Here is a 17,946-nt window from a genome sequence, read left to right as displayed (position 1 = left end):
TCGGGCCTGAGCAACACCCACCCTTCGTTTGACCTCCCCTATCATGGCTTGCTGTCTCTCTAGGAGGCTATAGGAGGGCTGTGTGGGCATAGGTGGGGATGCCAGCATACGCTCCAGAGGACCGTACAGCACACGACCCATGGACAGCTCAGCAGGAGTACGGCCGGTAGTCTCATGCATGGCAGTATTGACTGCGTATCTGAATTCGGGTAACCATTGGTCCCACTTGTTGTGCTGGTCCCCGACGAACGAGGCGATCATGGTCTTGATGGTCCTGTTTGCCCTCTCCGTGAGGTTGGCCTGGGGGTGATAGCTGGTGGTGAACTTGTGTTTAACCCCCCAGGTCTTGCAGAGATCATCAAAGACGCTCCCAGTCAGTTGTGGACCCCGGTCGGAGATCAGATACTCAGGTACCCCCCAACGGGTGAATATTTCATCCTTGAGGATCGCACTAAGTCTCTGGGCTTTTCCATCTCTCAACGGGAACATTTCCACCCACTTGGTGTAATAGTCTATGGTGACCAGCAACATGGTGTTCCCCTTCTTGCTCCTCGGGAACGGACCCATCAGGTCGATCCCGAGAGCCTCTCCAGCCTGGCTCACCTGGGTGGACTGCATCATCCCGGACGGTTTCTGATTCTCTGGCTTGTACTGCTGGCAGACCAGACACCTCTTCACATGCTCCCAGACATCCTTCCGGATCGTGGGCCACCAGGCCACCTCGAGAGCACGCAAGAGAGTCTTCAGCTTGCCCAAGTGTCCACTCATTGGTCGGTCGTGGAAGTACTCCAGGAAGCACTGGACAAGACTCCCAGGCACTACGACCTGGTATTTCAAACCACCGTCTTTGGTCGGCATCCTCCGATACAGGACTCCCTGCATCTCCTCATAGCCAATCCGATCTGTCCGCTGGTCGGAGGGATCCAGTTTGTCCCGTAGATCTTTGACTTTCGGATCGGAGCCTTGTGCCTTGGCTAGGTCATCCAGGGTGGTGGGGAGTTCCGAGTTGCCTGCCACTGCCACTACCGCACAGACTGCGGGCTGCTCGGTATGAGTCACTGCCCGAGACAGGGCGTCTGGGACGATGTTCAAGTGACCCTTCCTGTAGTGGATGTTGAACTGGAACTCCTGGAGGCGTATAGTCCAGCGAGTGAGCCTAGAAGAAGCCTTCGGGTTGCTGAATGCCCACGTGAGTGCGGAATGGTCGGTGTAAACATCAAAGTCCACTCCTTCCAGGAAGTGCTTCCACTTCTCCACCGCCCAGACCACAGCGAGACATTCTCTCTCGGAGGCAGAGTAGTTGAGCTCCGCTCCCCTGAGTCCCCGAGAGGCAAAGGCGATCACCTTCTCTAGGCCGTCCACCTGCTGGGTCAGCACAGCTCCCAAGCCGACACCACTGGCGTCGGTATGCACCTGGAACGGAAGTGCCAGGTCGGGCTGGATCAACACCGGTGCCTCGACGAGCGCCTGCTTCAGCTTCTCAAAGTTCGTCTGACACTCTTCCGTCCAATTCCATCTCACCCCCTTCTTCTTCAAGTGATTCAACGGCACTGCCAGGTCCGCAAAGTGAGGAATGAACTTGAAGTACCACCCCGCCATTCCCAGAAATCTCTGCAGTGACTTCAAGTCATGGGGTGCTGGATACTTCATCACGGCAAATGTTTTCTCTGGGTCCGTCTCGACCCCTCGGGCAGAGACAATGTGTCCCAGAAACTTCAGTTGGTCACGGTAGAAGTGACACTTCTCCAGATTCAAGGTGAGGTTCGCAACGTGCAGTTTGGCGAACACGGCATCGAGATCTCTCAGATGCTGCTCAGGACTTGGAGAGAATACTATAATATCGTCGATATACACGAAGCAGCACCGTGTCTTGAGCTCCCCAAGCACCCTCTCCATCAATCGCTGGAACGTTGCTCCGGCATTCTTGAGCCCAAAGGGCATGGTTCTGAACTGAAACAGTCCAATGGGCGTTATGACTGCCGTCTTGTGCTTGCTCTCCTTGTCCATAGCAACCTGCCAGTATCCCGCCTTCAGATCCAAGGAGCTAAAATGGCAAGCTCCATGCATTGACTCCAGAATGTCATGGATCAGGGGCATGGGGTAGGCATCTTGCTGGGTCTTGGCATTGAGCCCTTTATAGTTCACACAGAAACGATTGCTCCCATCTGGCTTCTTGACCAGCACCACGGGTGCGGCCCAGGCAGAGTCTGAGGGCTCCACGATTCCCTTGCCCAGCATCTTCTGTATCTCGTCCTCGATGATCTGGCGTTTGAACGGTGAGACTCGGTAGGCCCTGCACCGCACCGGTATCTCATCCATGGTGTGTACCTTGTGGGTGGCGACGTTAGTCTTCCCCAGCTGCCCTGAGCACACGGAAGGCCACTTTAGGAAGAGGCCCTCCACCTCAGGAGGCACATCTGGGAATCGGGGTATCGAAGCACCCACCGGATTCCCCACCGAAGGCGTCACTGGCATGGCCAGATACAGGTGTACAGACGGTGGGATCGGTGAGGCCCGGGCGGCAAAAGGATGGTAGGTGTAGCCATCTGACCCCCACACCCCATAGGTCTTATCGCCAAAGTTGATGACCGTTCTGGTCTTGAGGCAGAAATCAAGACCCAACATCAAGGGGAAGGTCAGGTCGTGGTCGTCAAGGACGTATGTATCCACAGACCACATATGACCATGCCAGTCAAAGAGCAGCTTCACCTTCCCCACAGCCTGATGCTGTTTTCCGTCCGCGAGGATGAACTTCCGATCCTCACAGGTCTTCAGCTGCTCGTCGGCACGGCAGATCTGCTGCCAGCTGCCTCTTCGCATCAAGGTGTACGAGCAGCCCGTGTCCATCACAGCGTCGAACTCCACGTCTCTTGTGACAATGGGCACAAACAGTAAGGACATTGGTTCCTCCTGGTTGTGTTGCACCATCTTGACGTCTGCGTGGGTCACAGGGGCTCCTTTACCGGATGCCTTCTTGGATCCTTTGTCACTGCTCTGCTGATTCACCTTCTTCCAGTAGGCACCAGAGGCTTCACAGTCCTTCTCCACCAAGGAGCCAACCTTCACCAACTGCTCCACCGTTTGCACGGTCCCGCGGAGACAGCCGGCAACCCGAGGATTGCAGTTATTGAGGATCTTCCTCACCAGCTCACTCTCAGTGATTTCTGGTTTCCACTTCAGACAGAGTGCACGGTAGTCATAGGCGAAGTCACGAAGACTTTGGGCAGGCAGCTGCAGCATGTCACGCAGCTTCTCCTCCACCTCAGATTGATAATCGGTGGGTAGGAAGGCCGCCAGAAAGGCTTCCTTAAACCCTGCCCAAGACGTGCACTTCTGTCTCTCGGCTGTCCACCAACTCCTGGCAGACCCCTCCAGAACACTCGAAAGTGTTCCTATGAGTTCCACATCAGACATGGGCCTAATGGAGAGGAAGTTCTCACATCCCTCCACAAAGTTCAGGATATCGGAGATCTCCTTAGATCCATCGTACTTTGGAAACTCCATTCTGATGGCTGGCTTCATGTACTGGTAGGCAGTGGTCGGCCGAACAGGCGGCGCAGTAGTGGGCTGGCCAATAACTGGGCTGGAGGTCTGCCCCTGGGATGCCGCGATGGGAGGCGCAGTAGCTGGAGCCGCCGCTGAGCCAAGGGGCTGTCCCTGAGGCGTGGCCGCAGCTATGCTGACACGCTGTCCCTGAGGAATAGCAGTAGCTGTGCTAAGAGGCTGTCCCTGAGATGTACTGACGGGACGAGCTGGAGCTACGCTAGGAGGCTGTCCTTGAGGTGTAGAGGCGAGCTGCCCAGGGAAAGGCAAGCTCAGAAAGTCAGGCCCCTGTGGTGCCGGGGTGATATAACTAAAGGGGGTGCTAGTGGGCGGACCGTGAGGTGTCCGACCTCCATAGTAACTGAGGTCGGAGGGCGGTGGTGCACGGGCTCTCGACAGGCGCGACGCAAGGGCACCTTTTATTTTGGTGACCTCAGCATTCCACTTTCCATCTCTCCTCATTAGACACTCCACCACTCCCTGCTCTAACTGTTTGACCGAGTCTCTGACGAGAACTCGCATGTCCTCCATCTTGCGGTCAATGTACTCCCTCAAGACTTCTTCCCTATTAATAGTACTCTGAAGTGATTTGTCAAATTCCCCATGCACATGCTGTACCTGATTATCTAGTATCTGTAGCTTGTCTCTAACCATGGCAAACTCACGCAGCACTAGGGCGTCAGGGCCCTCGATCTCCTCTTCCTCCTCTGATTCCTCCTCCCCCTCCTCATCTGAAATGTACAGCGAGCTAATGAGTGAACTTAGTTCACCTACAGGGTTGCGGTGACCTTGAAATGGCCCCAATGGCTGCATTGGAATGCTGTCTTCCCTGACCTCTGGAACAACAGCTGCCTCCTCTGCCCCAGGTTCTGGGTTCACAATCTCACCGTTTCCTTCCATAGTGTTTTGTATGTTTTTTTTCAGATACAGATTTTTTTTGTGTAAAAGTCAAGTAAATTTTTACAGTGTACTTTTGGTTTTTTTTTTCAGTGAAAGTTAGTGTTACTTTTTACAGTGTACTTTGGCTCTACCGTCGTATAACAACAACAGACACAGGCTCTCTCTACTCCATATACATTCCTAGATCCCCGTATGGGCCACCACCTGTAACAATCGCCCCCTTATATCTTAAGGCAAAACTATTACTAAGGAAAATAAACAACGGATTCGTAGGGATACAGTAAACTTATTTATATAGAGAAGCTGTAAACTCAAATTGTCAAACACAGTATAACCGAAAACAAAACAAACATTTCTTTAAACCCACCCCGCCCCAAACAAGTCCCGACGCTCGCTGTCGCGTCCTGCGCCACACTGTTTAACAAACAAATCACTCCAAACCCCGTCCACAGTCAAGTGCGCGCGTCTGCACTGAGAATTAAATAAATAAATAAATAAAGTCCGCGCTCGTCCTCTTCTTTAATTGACGCGGCCCGTCCGCGAAAGTCCTTATCAATCCTTATCCTTCTCCAAAGAAAAGAGCTCCTCGCTCCGAAATGAGTAAACAAAACAAATGGGGTACCCCTAATAGTAAATAAATAGATCCAACAGAAAGCCCTCGGCTCGACCTCACCGGCTTGCAGGTACCGGTTGTTCAACTCCACTGGCAGAAAACCTTCGACCGGCTCCCAATCCAAACGCCGATTCTCCGACGGCGGCAGCAATTAAGCAGAAGCTTAACTCCCCGACGGTCCCGACAGTTCTGTGGTTAATCACGGCCGCAGATAGCACGATCCAACATACACGAATCCGCTTGCTACCTGGCGCCCATCATCCTCCGTGTAGGCCTACACACTCATTCAGTCTATTTTTTCCCCTGTCCCCCGTGTGTCACTTCCTCCCTATGTAACCTTGTGTGGGTGGCAACATCAGTCTCTGTCACCTGTCACTCACACTGTCCGAGGCCCATTACCCGTTTAGTGAAAAGGAGAAACTGTTTCACACAGTCAGCATCACACGTTACAATATATTTCGTAATTAATAACATGCATAAGGAAAACAAAATAGAAAAACATTAGAAATGTGCTTCGTCACAGTGTACCTGTCTGTGTTACTGTGTACCTGTCTGTCTCTCTCTGTACCTGTCAGTCTCTCTGTGTACCTGTCTGTGTTACTGTGTACCTGTCTGTCTCTCTGTGTACCTGTCAGACTCTCTGTGTACCTGTCTGTGTTACTGTGTACCTGTCTGTCTCTCTGTGTATGTGTCGTCTAACACGCGGTAACAAACTATTTTCCCCCCAAAATAATCAAAGTACAGCATAGAGCACAGTATACTACAATACAGTACAGAGCACAGTATACTACAATACAGTACAGAGCACAGTACAATACAGTACAGAGCACAGTACACTACAATACAGTGCACAGTACACTACAATACAGTACAGAGCACAGTACACTACAATACAGTACAGAGCACAGTACACTACAATACAGTACAGAGCACAGTACACTACAATACAGTACAGAGCACAGTACACTACAATACAGTACAGAGCACAGTACACTACAATACAGTACAGAGCACAGTACACTACAATACAGTACAGAGCACAGTACACTACAATACAGTACAGAGCACAGTACACTACAATACAGTACAGAGCACAGTACACTACAATACAGTACAGAGCACAGTACACTACAATACAGTACAGAGCACAGTACACTACAATACAGTACAGAGCACAGTACACTACAATACAGTACAGAGCACAGTACACTACAATACAGTACAGAGCACAGTACACTACAATACAGTACAGAGCACAGTACACTACAATACAGTACAGAGCACAGTACACTACAATACAGTACAGAGCACAGTACACTACAATACAGTACAGAGCACAGTACACTACAATACAGTACAGAGCACAGTACACTACAATACAGTACAGAGCACAGTACAGTAACTATAACAGTAAATGTATAGTTGCACCGCTCAGTTCACACAGGTGTGATTTATATTTCCAGTTGTCTTGTATGTTGTTAAATGGAGCGTGGAACCATGCCAATGATCGACACGGGAGATCACCTGTGACTTTCAAACCAAAACGAGATCCACCTGTGATCTGCACACATCACGGCTCTGCACCACCTTTCATGCATCGCACGTCAGAACTGAACTTATGCCAATATAGACGAAATACATGTTGTTTACGACCAGGTTAGTGAATGAGGCCCATTGTTTCTGTCAGACCACATGACCTCATCTTGATGTGTTAAGGACCAGGCCAAGAGCAGAGAGTAGAGAGCACAAGAGTTTTCAGGACGACATCATGTATCACTGTATACAACAGTATATAAAATGTTAATGTAGACACAGATACTCACGTTTTGAAATGAGTGTAGAATTAAACCTATCTTCTCCTCCATGTTTGACTCTGTAGGAAGTAGAACAACAATGCATCAATGTCTAACACAACGTCTCCACTAGCTGACACTACAGTGTTTCACTCTGTAGGAAGTAGAACAACAATGCATCAATGTCTGACGGTCTAACACAACGTCTCCACTAGCTGACACTACAGTGTTTCACTCTGTAGGAAGTAGAACAACAATGCATCAATGTCTGACTGTCTAACACAACGTCTCCACTAGCTGACACTACAGTGTTTCATTCTGTAGGAAGTAGAACAACAATGCATCAATGTCTAACTGTCTAACACAACGTCTCCACTAGCTGACACTACAGTGTTTCTCCTGTCATTATCTTGGCCCTGCAGCTCATCCAGACATACTCACTGCTGCCCAGTTTGGATCTCATCACCTCCTCAGACTCCACCTTAACCCCTATAGCACTCCACTGTCCTTTTATACCTTCGTGATGCACATATATTGTTGTTTAGACAGATGTTCATTGTTTACGTCTGCTATCCTAGAGTTTCTTTGAGGCACTGCATTGTGTTGTTGTTCTTCTCATGATTTGTGACTTTGGGCTGTATCGTATCCCATGCCTTACCCGCAAGCATTAAACACTTTACGTGAATTACTCATTTAGGAGCTTCCACTATGCGTAAACATTATCTTGCGGCCACACAACCCACTATACATGTTTGCGGCTGGAGGTGTGTCTGTACGCGTGTTGATGCGCCTTCCCTATATTTGCTATCTCATGCACACAGGTTTAGGACAACGGAAATCGTGGACACAGCCCAAGTCTACTCACTGTCCAACATGGACACAGCCCAAGTCTACTCACTGTCCAACATGGACACAGCCCAAGTCTACTCACTGTCCAACATGGACACAGCCCAAGTCTACTCACTGTCCAACATGGACACAGCCCAAGTCTACTCACTGTCCAACATGGACACAGCCCAAGTCTACTCACTGTCCAACATGGACACAGCCCAAGTCTACTCACTGTCCAACATGGACACAGCCCAAGTCTACTCACTGTCCAACATGGGCACAGCCCAAGTCTACTCACTGTCCAACATGGACACAGCCCAAGTCTACTCACTGTCCAACATGGACACAGCCCAAGTCTACTCACTGTCCAACATGGACACAGCCCAAGTCTACTCACTGTCCAACATGGACACAGCCCAAGTCTACTCACTGTCCAACATGGACACAGCCCAAGTCTACTCACTTGCAGTTCTCCAGAACTGAATCATTCACCACGTTGAGGCTCAGGTCCAACTCTCTTAGGGAGGGATTAGAGTTTACAGCTGAGGCCAGAGCTTCACAGCATCTCTCTGACAGGCCACAGTTAGCCAGTCTGAAACACCAGATTAAAACATACATAAATAAATGAATAGATTAATTAATAAATAAGACGTTTAAATATGCATTATCCCTGGATTTAGAACCAGCTTCCAGCATCTATTAGTCCCTCTCTAGTCCCACTTAGGGTGCCTTCACACCTGGATGCTTTAGTTCCATTAAAACAAACCCTGGCCTCCAACATACCGTAATCATATTTGAACTGGGGACCCCCCCCCCTCCCCCAACTAACCTTAGAAGCAATCGGAATTGTAGGCATTACATGAATGCGAAAATATTACAAATCTACAAGCTCACAACGCCTCACAGTGATCTTGCAGATCGGCTATTATTACAATGTTAGTCTCTTTCTTTTTCGTAACATTAATATTAATTAACACTACTGCCTAACCCGTGTTCTTCGCTATTTAATCCATGTGTCGGTGCTGCGTAATACGCTAAACCCGCTATTTGTTTAATGTGTTTAATTCGCCGTTTTTTAATAATGATAAAAGAGCTGATTTGTCGTGGACCTGGTGACGAGGCCGTTGCGTTATGATGACGAAACTGGAAATCTAGCCATGCTCTGGGCTGCTAGGGCTTCTGGGAAAATGAGTTCAATGCAAGTGAACGGGGGTTTGTTTGGACTACAACATGCTGTGGAGGCTGTTTTCGTTTCGCATCGTAATGGCGGCATGTTTTTCTCTTCAACAACAAACCATGGGACTATTTTCCGCCGGGTTTCGTGAATCAAAGCTGGAAATACTTAAAGTATATGCGTTATGCTCCAAAGGTAATTGATCAATCCCGTCAGCCTAGGTGGTCTGATTATATTAATCTATAGCCCTTAAAGTGTTAATATATAGAGCACCAAAGTCTGACGTCACTTTCAGTAGAGGGCGCCAATACACAGGTTCATGTATTTATTTATTTGCATTGTAATCTCCATAGGGCGATTTTAGGTCGCTTCATATAAGAACTGTGTTCTTATATGACCACCCCGGCCTTTCTGTCAGGTGGGTGGCTGTGTGTCGTTAATGATGTCCATTCATATTTGATACAGCCAGTTTCTGGAGAAAATGGAATTAATGTTGTCGCAAAAGCCTTGAAACTACATATGAAGGCAATGTCGCTGCTAATATACGTCACGCCCAGCTGTCAACACATTATAGCGTTCCTGAGATTCCTTGTTGACATAAGCTCAGCTGGTGGTGACTTGAAACATTAAATATCAATAAAATTTAAATAAACTTAATTAACATTCAGTTTCTGTTGTGCGGCGGGCAGATGCTAACCTGACGCTGCCAGATCCAAAAAGCTTGCTACACAAATTTGTTTCACAGCTTATTTGGATCTGGGATCGCGGAAGCAAATTCGATGACGGGGCTGTTCCTTTTTTTCAAGATACATGGTAGATGATTGGATGGGAGCGTCTGTCTATCACCGTGTGGGCGTGCAAACACAACCAATCATATCGACGTGTCTATATAGCTTCACATCCGGTTTCGCACATATCCCGCCTTTAGCTCACGCTGATTGGTTCGGTACGAAGCAGATCTGACTCAGCTCAACTCCGTCAGAGATCCCAGATGAGTGTTGTGTTGGGGAATATGTTTCCCCAATACCGCCCTCATCTGGCAGCGTCAGGTTAGGCAGATGCAGCCACCCCGCCTACCCGGAAATGTAGTCTCTGGGTTGTTTGACTCATTTCTAACGCTTATTTTGTTACTCTTTGGGTATATTTGTACATTTCCACCTTCAGTCGAGGCTTCATATCCATATGAGTGAAAAGGCCGGGGTGATTTTTTTCACATTAATGTGAAAATATTACCAAACTACAAGCTCACAACGCCTCACGGTGAGCTTGCAGATCTGCTATTTTCACGGTGTTCTGCTCTTTCCTCCGTAATATTAATTATAATCATTTTATTAAGAAGCTTGATAACTGTGGCGTAGCTACAACGGGTCGCCAGGCCAAAATAATCAGAAACTCTATATGATGAAGTAGCCGATACGTTACGATATTACACTTTGAAACATGTTTGGGGTAATTTTAACGTCTACTCAGACACATAGGCTTGGGTTACCATTATATCAAGCGTATTAATACATTCTCACCACAGCATTCATATTATATTCACATAATACAGTACATAATAAAACAGAAGTGATCAAAATAAAAGTGGTAAATGTATCTTACTTTAGAACTTCCAGTCTACAGTGTGGGCTCTTCAGTGAAGCACAGAGCAGCTCCACTAGTCCTGAGTCCTGCAGGTCGTTTTCACTGAGGTCCAGTTCTCTCAAATGGGAAGGATTAGAGCTGAGAGCTGAAGACACAGTTTCAACATCTGTCTCACTGAGTTCACAGCCAACAAGTCTGTAAATACAAATTAAATAAGAGATGATCAAAACAAATGATACCTAGTTCACTGTCATGGAAGTTAACTAAAACATCTCCTATCTAGTTATCCAGACATAAACAGTATTGTGGAATAGACCAGGGGTTCTCAACCTTTTGGGCCGGGGACCCCCAGGGATGCTTTGGCCATGTCTCGCGACCCCCGCCCCCCCACCCCCAATACAAACACTGCATTTATGCAACTGAATTGCACATTTTTTTTTTGGGAAATAATTTGGGGACCCCCTAGGGGTCGCGACCCACGGGTTGAGAACCCCTGGAATAGTAATGGAATAATTTGGCGGAATAATTTGAAGTCAGCCATGTGTTTGGAAAGTCATCTTTTGTATGAACTAGTTCAGTTCACAGTTCAAACATTCAACATTTTGAACTAAAGTTCATGGTTCCAAAAAATGAAAAGTTTTAGTTATTTTTCTTTTTTTCTTTGCTTTTTGTTTTTCTAAATGTTTGCCGCAGCCCATAGCCATAGAACTGCAGACTTTATTCCTATTGGGAATAACTTTGGGATTATTAAAGTTACAACTTTTACAATTTCTCCATTAACATTAACCAAATTAATTCCTTATTATATTATTTTTTTACATTTTGGAAAAAATTGCTCTTTTGCAATGTGGAATGCCACAGAATTCTTAATCATTTTCCTTGTCCTAATTATGGGCCAACTTGTGAAAGCTGCATGCTTTTATTGTGAAAGCTCTCAGTTCTCAGTTCACAGCCTGCATATCTCCACGTGCTGAAAATAGCTGATCTAGACGCTCACAACGCGTCGCGGACGCAACACGTTGTGGGCTTGTAGATCAGCCATTTTCATCATGGAACACGTTGTACGACGAAGAATAAATCAGGCATCACTGCGCTTCTGTGGAGGGAGATGTCTTTAGCTGGCCGACCGAGGCGATCATGTATATGGACAAATACCTCCTCGAACGATCTTCAGATTTATCGTCCCGGAATGTATGCTAATTAGCGCATATAATGCCTAATTTGCATATTTAAACATATCATTTCAGCAATACAAAAAATCTTAGTCTTAATATAATTAATCAACTGGAGAAGTTTCATTGTGATAGCTATTAGTTAACTTTTTTCCCCTATTCGCCTACCATGTCTCACCATCAAGCTTATTAATACATTCTCACCACAGCATTCATATTATATTCACATAATACAGTACATAATAAAACAGAAGTGATCATAATAAAAGTGGTAAATGTATCTTACTTTAGAACTTCCAGTCTACAGTGTGGGCTCTTCAGTGAAGCACAGAGCAGCTCCACTAGTCCTGAGTAACGCAGGTTGTTTTCACTGAGGTCCAGTTCTCTCAAATGGGAAGGATTAGAGCTGAGAGCTGAAGACAGAGCTTCAACACCTGTCTTACTGAGTTTACAGCCAACAAGTCTGTAAATGCAGATTAAATAAGAGATGATCAATACAAATTATACCTAGTTCACTGTCATGGAAGTTAACTAAAACATCTCCTATCTAGTTATCCAGACATAAACAGTATTGTGGAATAGACCAGGGGTTCTCAACCTTTTTGGCTGGGGGCCATGTCTCGCGATACAAACACTGCATTTATGCAACTGAATTGCAAATTATTTTTTGGGAAATAATTTGGGGACCCACGGGTTGAGAACCCCTGGAATAGTAATGGAATAATTTGGCGGAATAATTTGAAGTCAGCCATGTGTTTGGAAAGTCATCTTTTGTATGAACTAGTTCAGTTCACAGTTCAAACATTCAACATTTTGAACTAAAGTTCATGGTTCCAAAAAATGAAAAGTTTTAGTTATTTTTCTTTTTTTCTTTGCTTTTTGTTTTTCTAAATGATTGTCGCAGCCCATAGCCATAGAACTGCAGACTTTATTCCTATTGGGAATAACTTTGGGATTATTAAAGTCACAACTTTTACAATTTCTCCATTAACATTAACCAAATGAATTCCTTATTATATATATTTTTTTACATTTTGGAAAAAAATTGCTCTTTTGCAATGTGGAATGCCACAGAATTCTAAATAATTTTCCTTGTCCTAATTATGGGCCAACTTGTGAAAGCTGCATGCTTTTATTGTGAAAGCTCTCAGTTCTCAGTTCACAGCCTGCATATCTCCACGTGCTGAAAATAGCTGATCTAGACGCTCACAACGCGTCACGGACGCAACACATTGTGGGCTTGTAGATCAGCCATTTTCAGCATGGAACACGTTGTACGAACACTCACTCTTGAACGAAGTCAAACGTGAGAAAGTGACGTTCACACACGACAGAAATGAACGTGTTCACAATGACGTTGATCAAACAGAAATACAGTACGTTCACGTTCACCCAAAATATGAACGAGTTTGTGAACGATCGTTCATTGAACGTGTTCAGGGACAACACTGAAGTCAGCATGTTTTCCCAATGCAATCTTACGGAAGCAGTCCTGTGCATGCAGACAGGGTTGACATTGAAGCAGTCCTGTGCATGCAGACAGGGTTGACATTGAAGCAGTCCTGTGCATGCAGACAGGGTTGACATTGAAGCAGTCCTGTGCATGCAGACAGGGTTGACATTGAAGCAGTCCTGTGCATGCAGACAGGGTTGAGATTGAAGCAGTACTGTGCATGCAGACAGGGTTGAGATCGGGAAAACATGGAACCGGCTGTATAAAATGCTGCGTCATTGTAAATGGTGCATTTATGTATCACTTTTATCCAAAGCACATTTCTGTTTAAATTGAGGCGGACGGGAGGCAGACTTTCACTTCTGGTTCATTTCTGGTTTTATCTGTTGCCTAGCAACCTAGCATCATTCATACAGTACGTTGATGAAGAGCGCCATCTATACTAATCCACTGAAAAGACCATAGGACACAATACTGCGTGCTTGGCAGTCAAGCCATGGATTCGATGCGACGTAACATGACGTGATTGGCAGTCAAGTCAATGTGTTAACTATACTAACCGAGCCTTTCTGCAGTTCCTCACAGCTGGGACCAGTCTCCTTCGCCCCTCCTTTGATGCGTTGTATTTGTCCAGGTCCAACTCTTCCAGAACCTCCTCTGACATCTGCAGCATGACGGCCAGAGCTGAACACTGGGTCTCAGACAGTTCCTCTGTTCTGTTCTCTGACTTCAGGAACTGTTGGATATCCTGATGTAATGAGTGGTCGTTCATCTCCATCAGACAGTGGAAGATGTTGATACATCTGTCAGGAGAGACATCTTCATCACTTAACATCTCCTTCAGGTTCTGGATGGCATTCTGGATCTCCTCGGGACTGTTCTCTGTCTGACCCAGCAGGTCTCCTAACAGACTCTGGTTGGACTGCAGTGAGAGGCCATGAAGGAAGCGGACTAAGAGGTCCAGGTGGCCATTTTCACTCTCCAGGGATTTTTCCACGGCAGCTTTCAGGAAGTCTGAGAGGGAGCTGTTACTGTTGTATTTATCTCCCAGGAATGTGTTCAGGACCTCCATGTTCTTCTGTGTGAAACAGTGGAACAGGTAGACTGCAGCCAGAAACTCCTGGAGGACCAGATGAACAAAGCTGTAGACCGTTTTCTGGAACAGCGCACACTCTGTTTTGAAGATCTGTGTGCACACTCCTGAGTACAGCGCGGCGTCTTTCACATCAAGACCACACTCTTCCAGGTCTTCTTGGTCGAACACGATGCTACTTTTCTTCAGGTGTTGAAACGCCAGCTTGCCCAGCTTCAGAAGAACATCCCTGTCAGTCTTAGTGAGCTGCTGTTGAGTCCCCTTTTCTTTGTCTTTCTTGTTCACATCATGAGTCCCGTCATACTTCTGCTTCTTCGTGTTTGTCTGAACCAACAGGAAGTGGCAGCACATCTCAGTCAGGGTCTTGGGAAGCTGTCCTATCGTGGTGTGTGTCCTCAACATGTCCAGCAGAACGGTAGCAATGATCCAACAGAAGAGTGGGATGTAACACATGATGTGGAGGCTCCTCCATGTCTTCAAGTGTGAGAGGACTCTGTCGGCCAGCTTCTCTTCACTGAATCTCTTCCTGAAGTACTTCTCCTTCTGGGGGTCTGTGAACCCTCGCACTTCTGTCACCATGTCAACACATGCAGGAGGGATCCGATTGGCTGCTGCGGGTCTGGTGGTTATCCAGAGGAGGGCCTTGGGGAGCAGATTCCTCTTGATGAGGTTTGTCAACAGAGCATCCACCGATGATGTCACTGTGACATCAGAGATGATTTCATTTGTGTCGAAGTGCAACGGAGACCTGCTTTCATCGAGGCCATCGAAGATGAAGCAAACTTTCCAGGCAGCGAGCTGCTCTGCTGTGACCTTCTTTAACGTTGGGTGGAAATCATGGATCAGGTTGAGAAGACTGTACTGCTTATCTCTGACCAAGTTCAGCTCCCGGAATGAAAAGGGAACCAGGAGATCTATATCTTGATTCTCCAAACCTCTTGCCCAGTCCAGAGCAAACTTGCGCGCAGAGAATGTTTTTCCGATGCCAGCGATGCCATTGGTCAGAACTGTTTGGCTGGGTTCCTCTCTGCCAGGGAGGATGATCTTAAAGACTTTACAGCAGTCGATTGCATCGTCATGGAAGGTCTTCATGTTGGAAGTTCTCTCAAGCTGTATCACCTCATGTTGGCTATTAACCCCTTCACTCTGTCCCGCTGAGATGTAGAGCTCTGAGTAGGTGCTGGTGACGGAGTCTCCAGACTCTTCCGTCATGTGGTTTTTCACTCCATCAAGACTGTCCAAACTGACCTTCAAACTGACCTTATAATCGTTCAAATCAACCTGCAGACGGACATCTGAAATGAGAAGAACATTTATGTTTAAAACATTAACGTTACATGTTTACAGCACACATTACTAATTAATTACCCCCAGATAATATGCTTTTTGATAAGAAACATTTTGCCAAAGATAACAACACAAGATCAGCTGTTTTTGTCCAGTTGTTGAGTTGACAGATGTTTAGCTTCATTATTTGCACTTAGATATAATTGATACAGACAGATCATTTGACCATTTGTGACCAGATTTGACTGAGAGCCTGCCATCGAGTAGCCTCCAGCTTTTCACCAGAGGAGAAAAACTAATATTTTTGTTTAATCCAAAATTAGTTATTAGCACAGGCAGACTCTTCACTAGAGCATGTTTGAAATAAGTGTCAGAGCTGAAATCGACATGTAAATATGAAATAAATGCTTAAACATGTAGCTATATAGGTGTAATGTTAGAGTCCACAGAATACATGTAAATATGAAATAAATGCTTAAACATGTAGCTAGGTGTAATGTTAGTGTCCACAGAAGACATGTAAATATGAAATTAATGCTTAAACATGTAGCTAGTAGGGGTGCAGCGGTTTTCAACCGAAAACCGAACCGTTCGGTTCTGCATACACGGTTCAATGCGCTCTAATGAACCGCGCTTTTTCGGTTTGCATTCATTCATTTCTTACAGCTGCGAAGAATGTATTTCTCGGTCACACACCGTCCTACTTAGAAGTCTAGCACTCTATCGGTCACACACCGTCCTAGTAAGAAGTCTAGCACTCTTTCGGTCACAGAAGTGTAGCACTCTGTCGGCCCACCCCCTACACACACACACACACACACACACAGAGAGAGACGGCATGATGAGGAGAATCCAGCCCTCGCAAAGACCACTCGGTGGAATAATTATTGATCGTCATACACAGAGACACACACAGCGGAGTAACCTCGAATCAACAGGCTTCTAAGCACCGTCTTGTTCAGATCTGCTTCTGCATCTGCACTCGCTGTTTGAGTGCTAAAAAGGGAGAGAGAGAGCAAAAACAACTCGTTGTTGTTGCTCTGTCCACCCGGAGCAGGATAAGAATATTCCGTCTGAAAAGTCCCAACAAAATACTCTATGTCCAATCCATGACTGTAGATAGAAACCCTTCTTCTAATAATATAAGCATAATATCTCATGCAGAGATCTTTATTGTAAACTTTTGTAAATGTTTCTGTGCGACACGGCACTCTGCTGTGAATTCCTCCCCTTCCCAGGGAGCTCTCCTCTCCTCCCTGCATGTGCTGCGAGTCTGCACCACGTGTGAGCGCATAGGTGCATTATTTTTTCCCTTGAACATAATGATGAGGCACATTAAAATAGCAATATAAGTTTTTTTCCCCCCTTTAAATAATGAAAAGGCAAAAATGCCTAATAAAATAATATATGCTAAAAAAAGAATAAAAGATAATGCTATAAATAAACTTTTTGAGTGGTGCAAGCCAGTCCCTTGGACTTATGTGTGTGGGTGCCTGCCTGGCTGGCTGGGTATGAGCATGAAAACAGCATGGTTGTTTTTCACCACCTGTGTGCAACCTAACACACACACACACACACACACAAACACATGCCCATATTAACTGTATATGATGATTTCGTGTGTGCCAGTACAGTACAGTAGAGGGTACAGTAGAGGGACCGGCACACAGTAACTCTGTCATTTCTCAACCGTTTCGGACACGGGGCGGCAGTTCGGAACCGGCCCGGCACCCTGGGCGCGTTCCTGCCCCCCCCCCCCCGGAAACCCCCACACAGAGTTGCACTCACTTTACACAGGTGTGATTTTTCTTTTTTTGACTGTACCGAAACCGAACCGAAACCGTGGCCCCCATACCGAGGTTCGAACCGAACCGTGGGCTAACTGAACCGTTGCACCCCTAGTAGCTAGGTGTAATGTTAGAGACCACAGAAGACATGTAAATATGAAATAAATGCTTAAACATGTAGCTAGGTGTAATGTTAGTCCACAGAAGACATGCACTTATGAAATAAATGCTTAAACATGTAGCTATAGGTGTAATGTTAGAGACCACAGAAGACATGTAAATATGAAATAAATGCTTAAACGTGTAGCTAGGTGTAATGGTAGAGACCACATGAGTGAACCTTTCAAGCCTGTTTTCTCAACTCGCTGTTTCTCTGCAAGACATTAGTCTATAAGCCATATCTCCAAAACTGGTGGGTCAAACTGAACAACCAATATGTCAACTTGAAGCTATGATTCCCTGCTTTCATGACATGGAAATTACAAAAACTCCAATGGGCCCCAGTCAAATGTGGTCACATTTAGTCTGACTATGAATTTTCAATGAGTGCAGATTCTTACTTTGTCCAGGTGTGGTTTGACTGGTTGTCTTCAGTCCAGGTGTGGTTTGACTGGGTGTCTTCAGTCCAGGTGTGGTTTGACTGGGTGTCTTCAGTCCAGGGTTCTGCTCAGTCTCACCATGCCTCTCTCTGTGGACATGATTACATATTTACATCC

General features: G+C 46.2%; 1 protein-coding gene across 1 annotated transcript in view; it reads right to left on the bottom strand.

Moving 5' to 3' along the window:
- Positions 1 to 17,946, bottom strand: part of LOC308331795 (NACHT, LRR and PYD domains-containing protein 3-like) — a gene marked incomplete at both ends in the record, with an annotated part of 110,416 nt that overhangs the window by 4,695 nt on the left and 87,775 nt on the right. The window contains 6 exons of the mRNA XM_080787288.1: positions 6,880 to 6,929; positions 8,144 to 8,272; positions 10,457 to 10,583; positions 11,940 to 12,073; positions 13,624 to 15,451; positions 17,791 to 17,918. Of these exons, the coding sequence (XP_080643414.1) occupies positions 6,880 to 6,929; positions 8,144 to 8,272; positions 10,457 to 10,583; positions 11,940 to 12,073; positions 13,624 to 15,451; positions 17,791 to 17,918 (2,396 nt within the window). The remainder of the gene's footprint in view (positions 1 to 6,879; positions 6,930 to 8,143; positions 8,273 to 10,456; positions 10,584 to 11,939; positions 12,074 to 13,623; positions 15,452 to 17,790; positions 17,919 to 17,946) is intronic.

The sequence above is a fragment of the Protomyctophum bolini genome, assembly GCF_963924005.1.
Source record: "Protomyctophum bolini genome assembly, chromosome: 17".
Taxonomy (NCBI): Eukaryota; Metazoa; Chordata; class Actinopteri; order Myctophiformes; family Myctophidae; genus Protomyctophum; species Protomyctophum bolini.
Note: the sequence above shows the minus strand (reverse complement) of the source record. Positions and strands in the feature narration are given on the sequence as shown.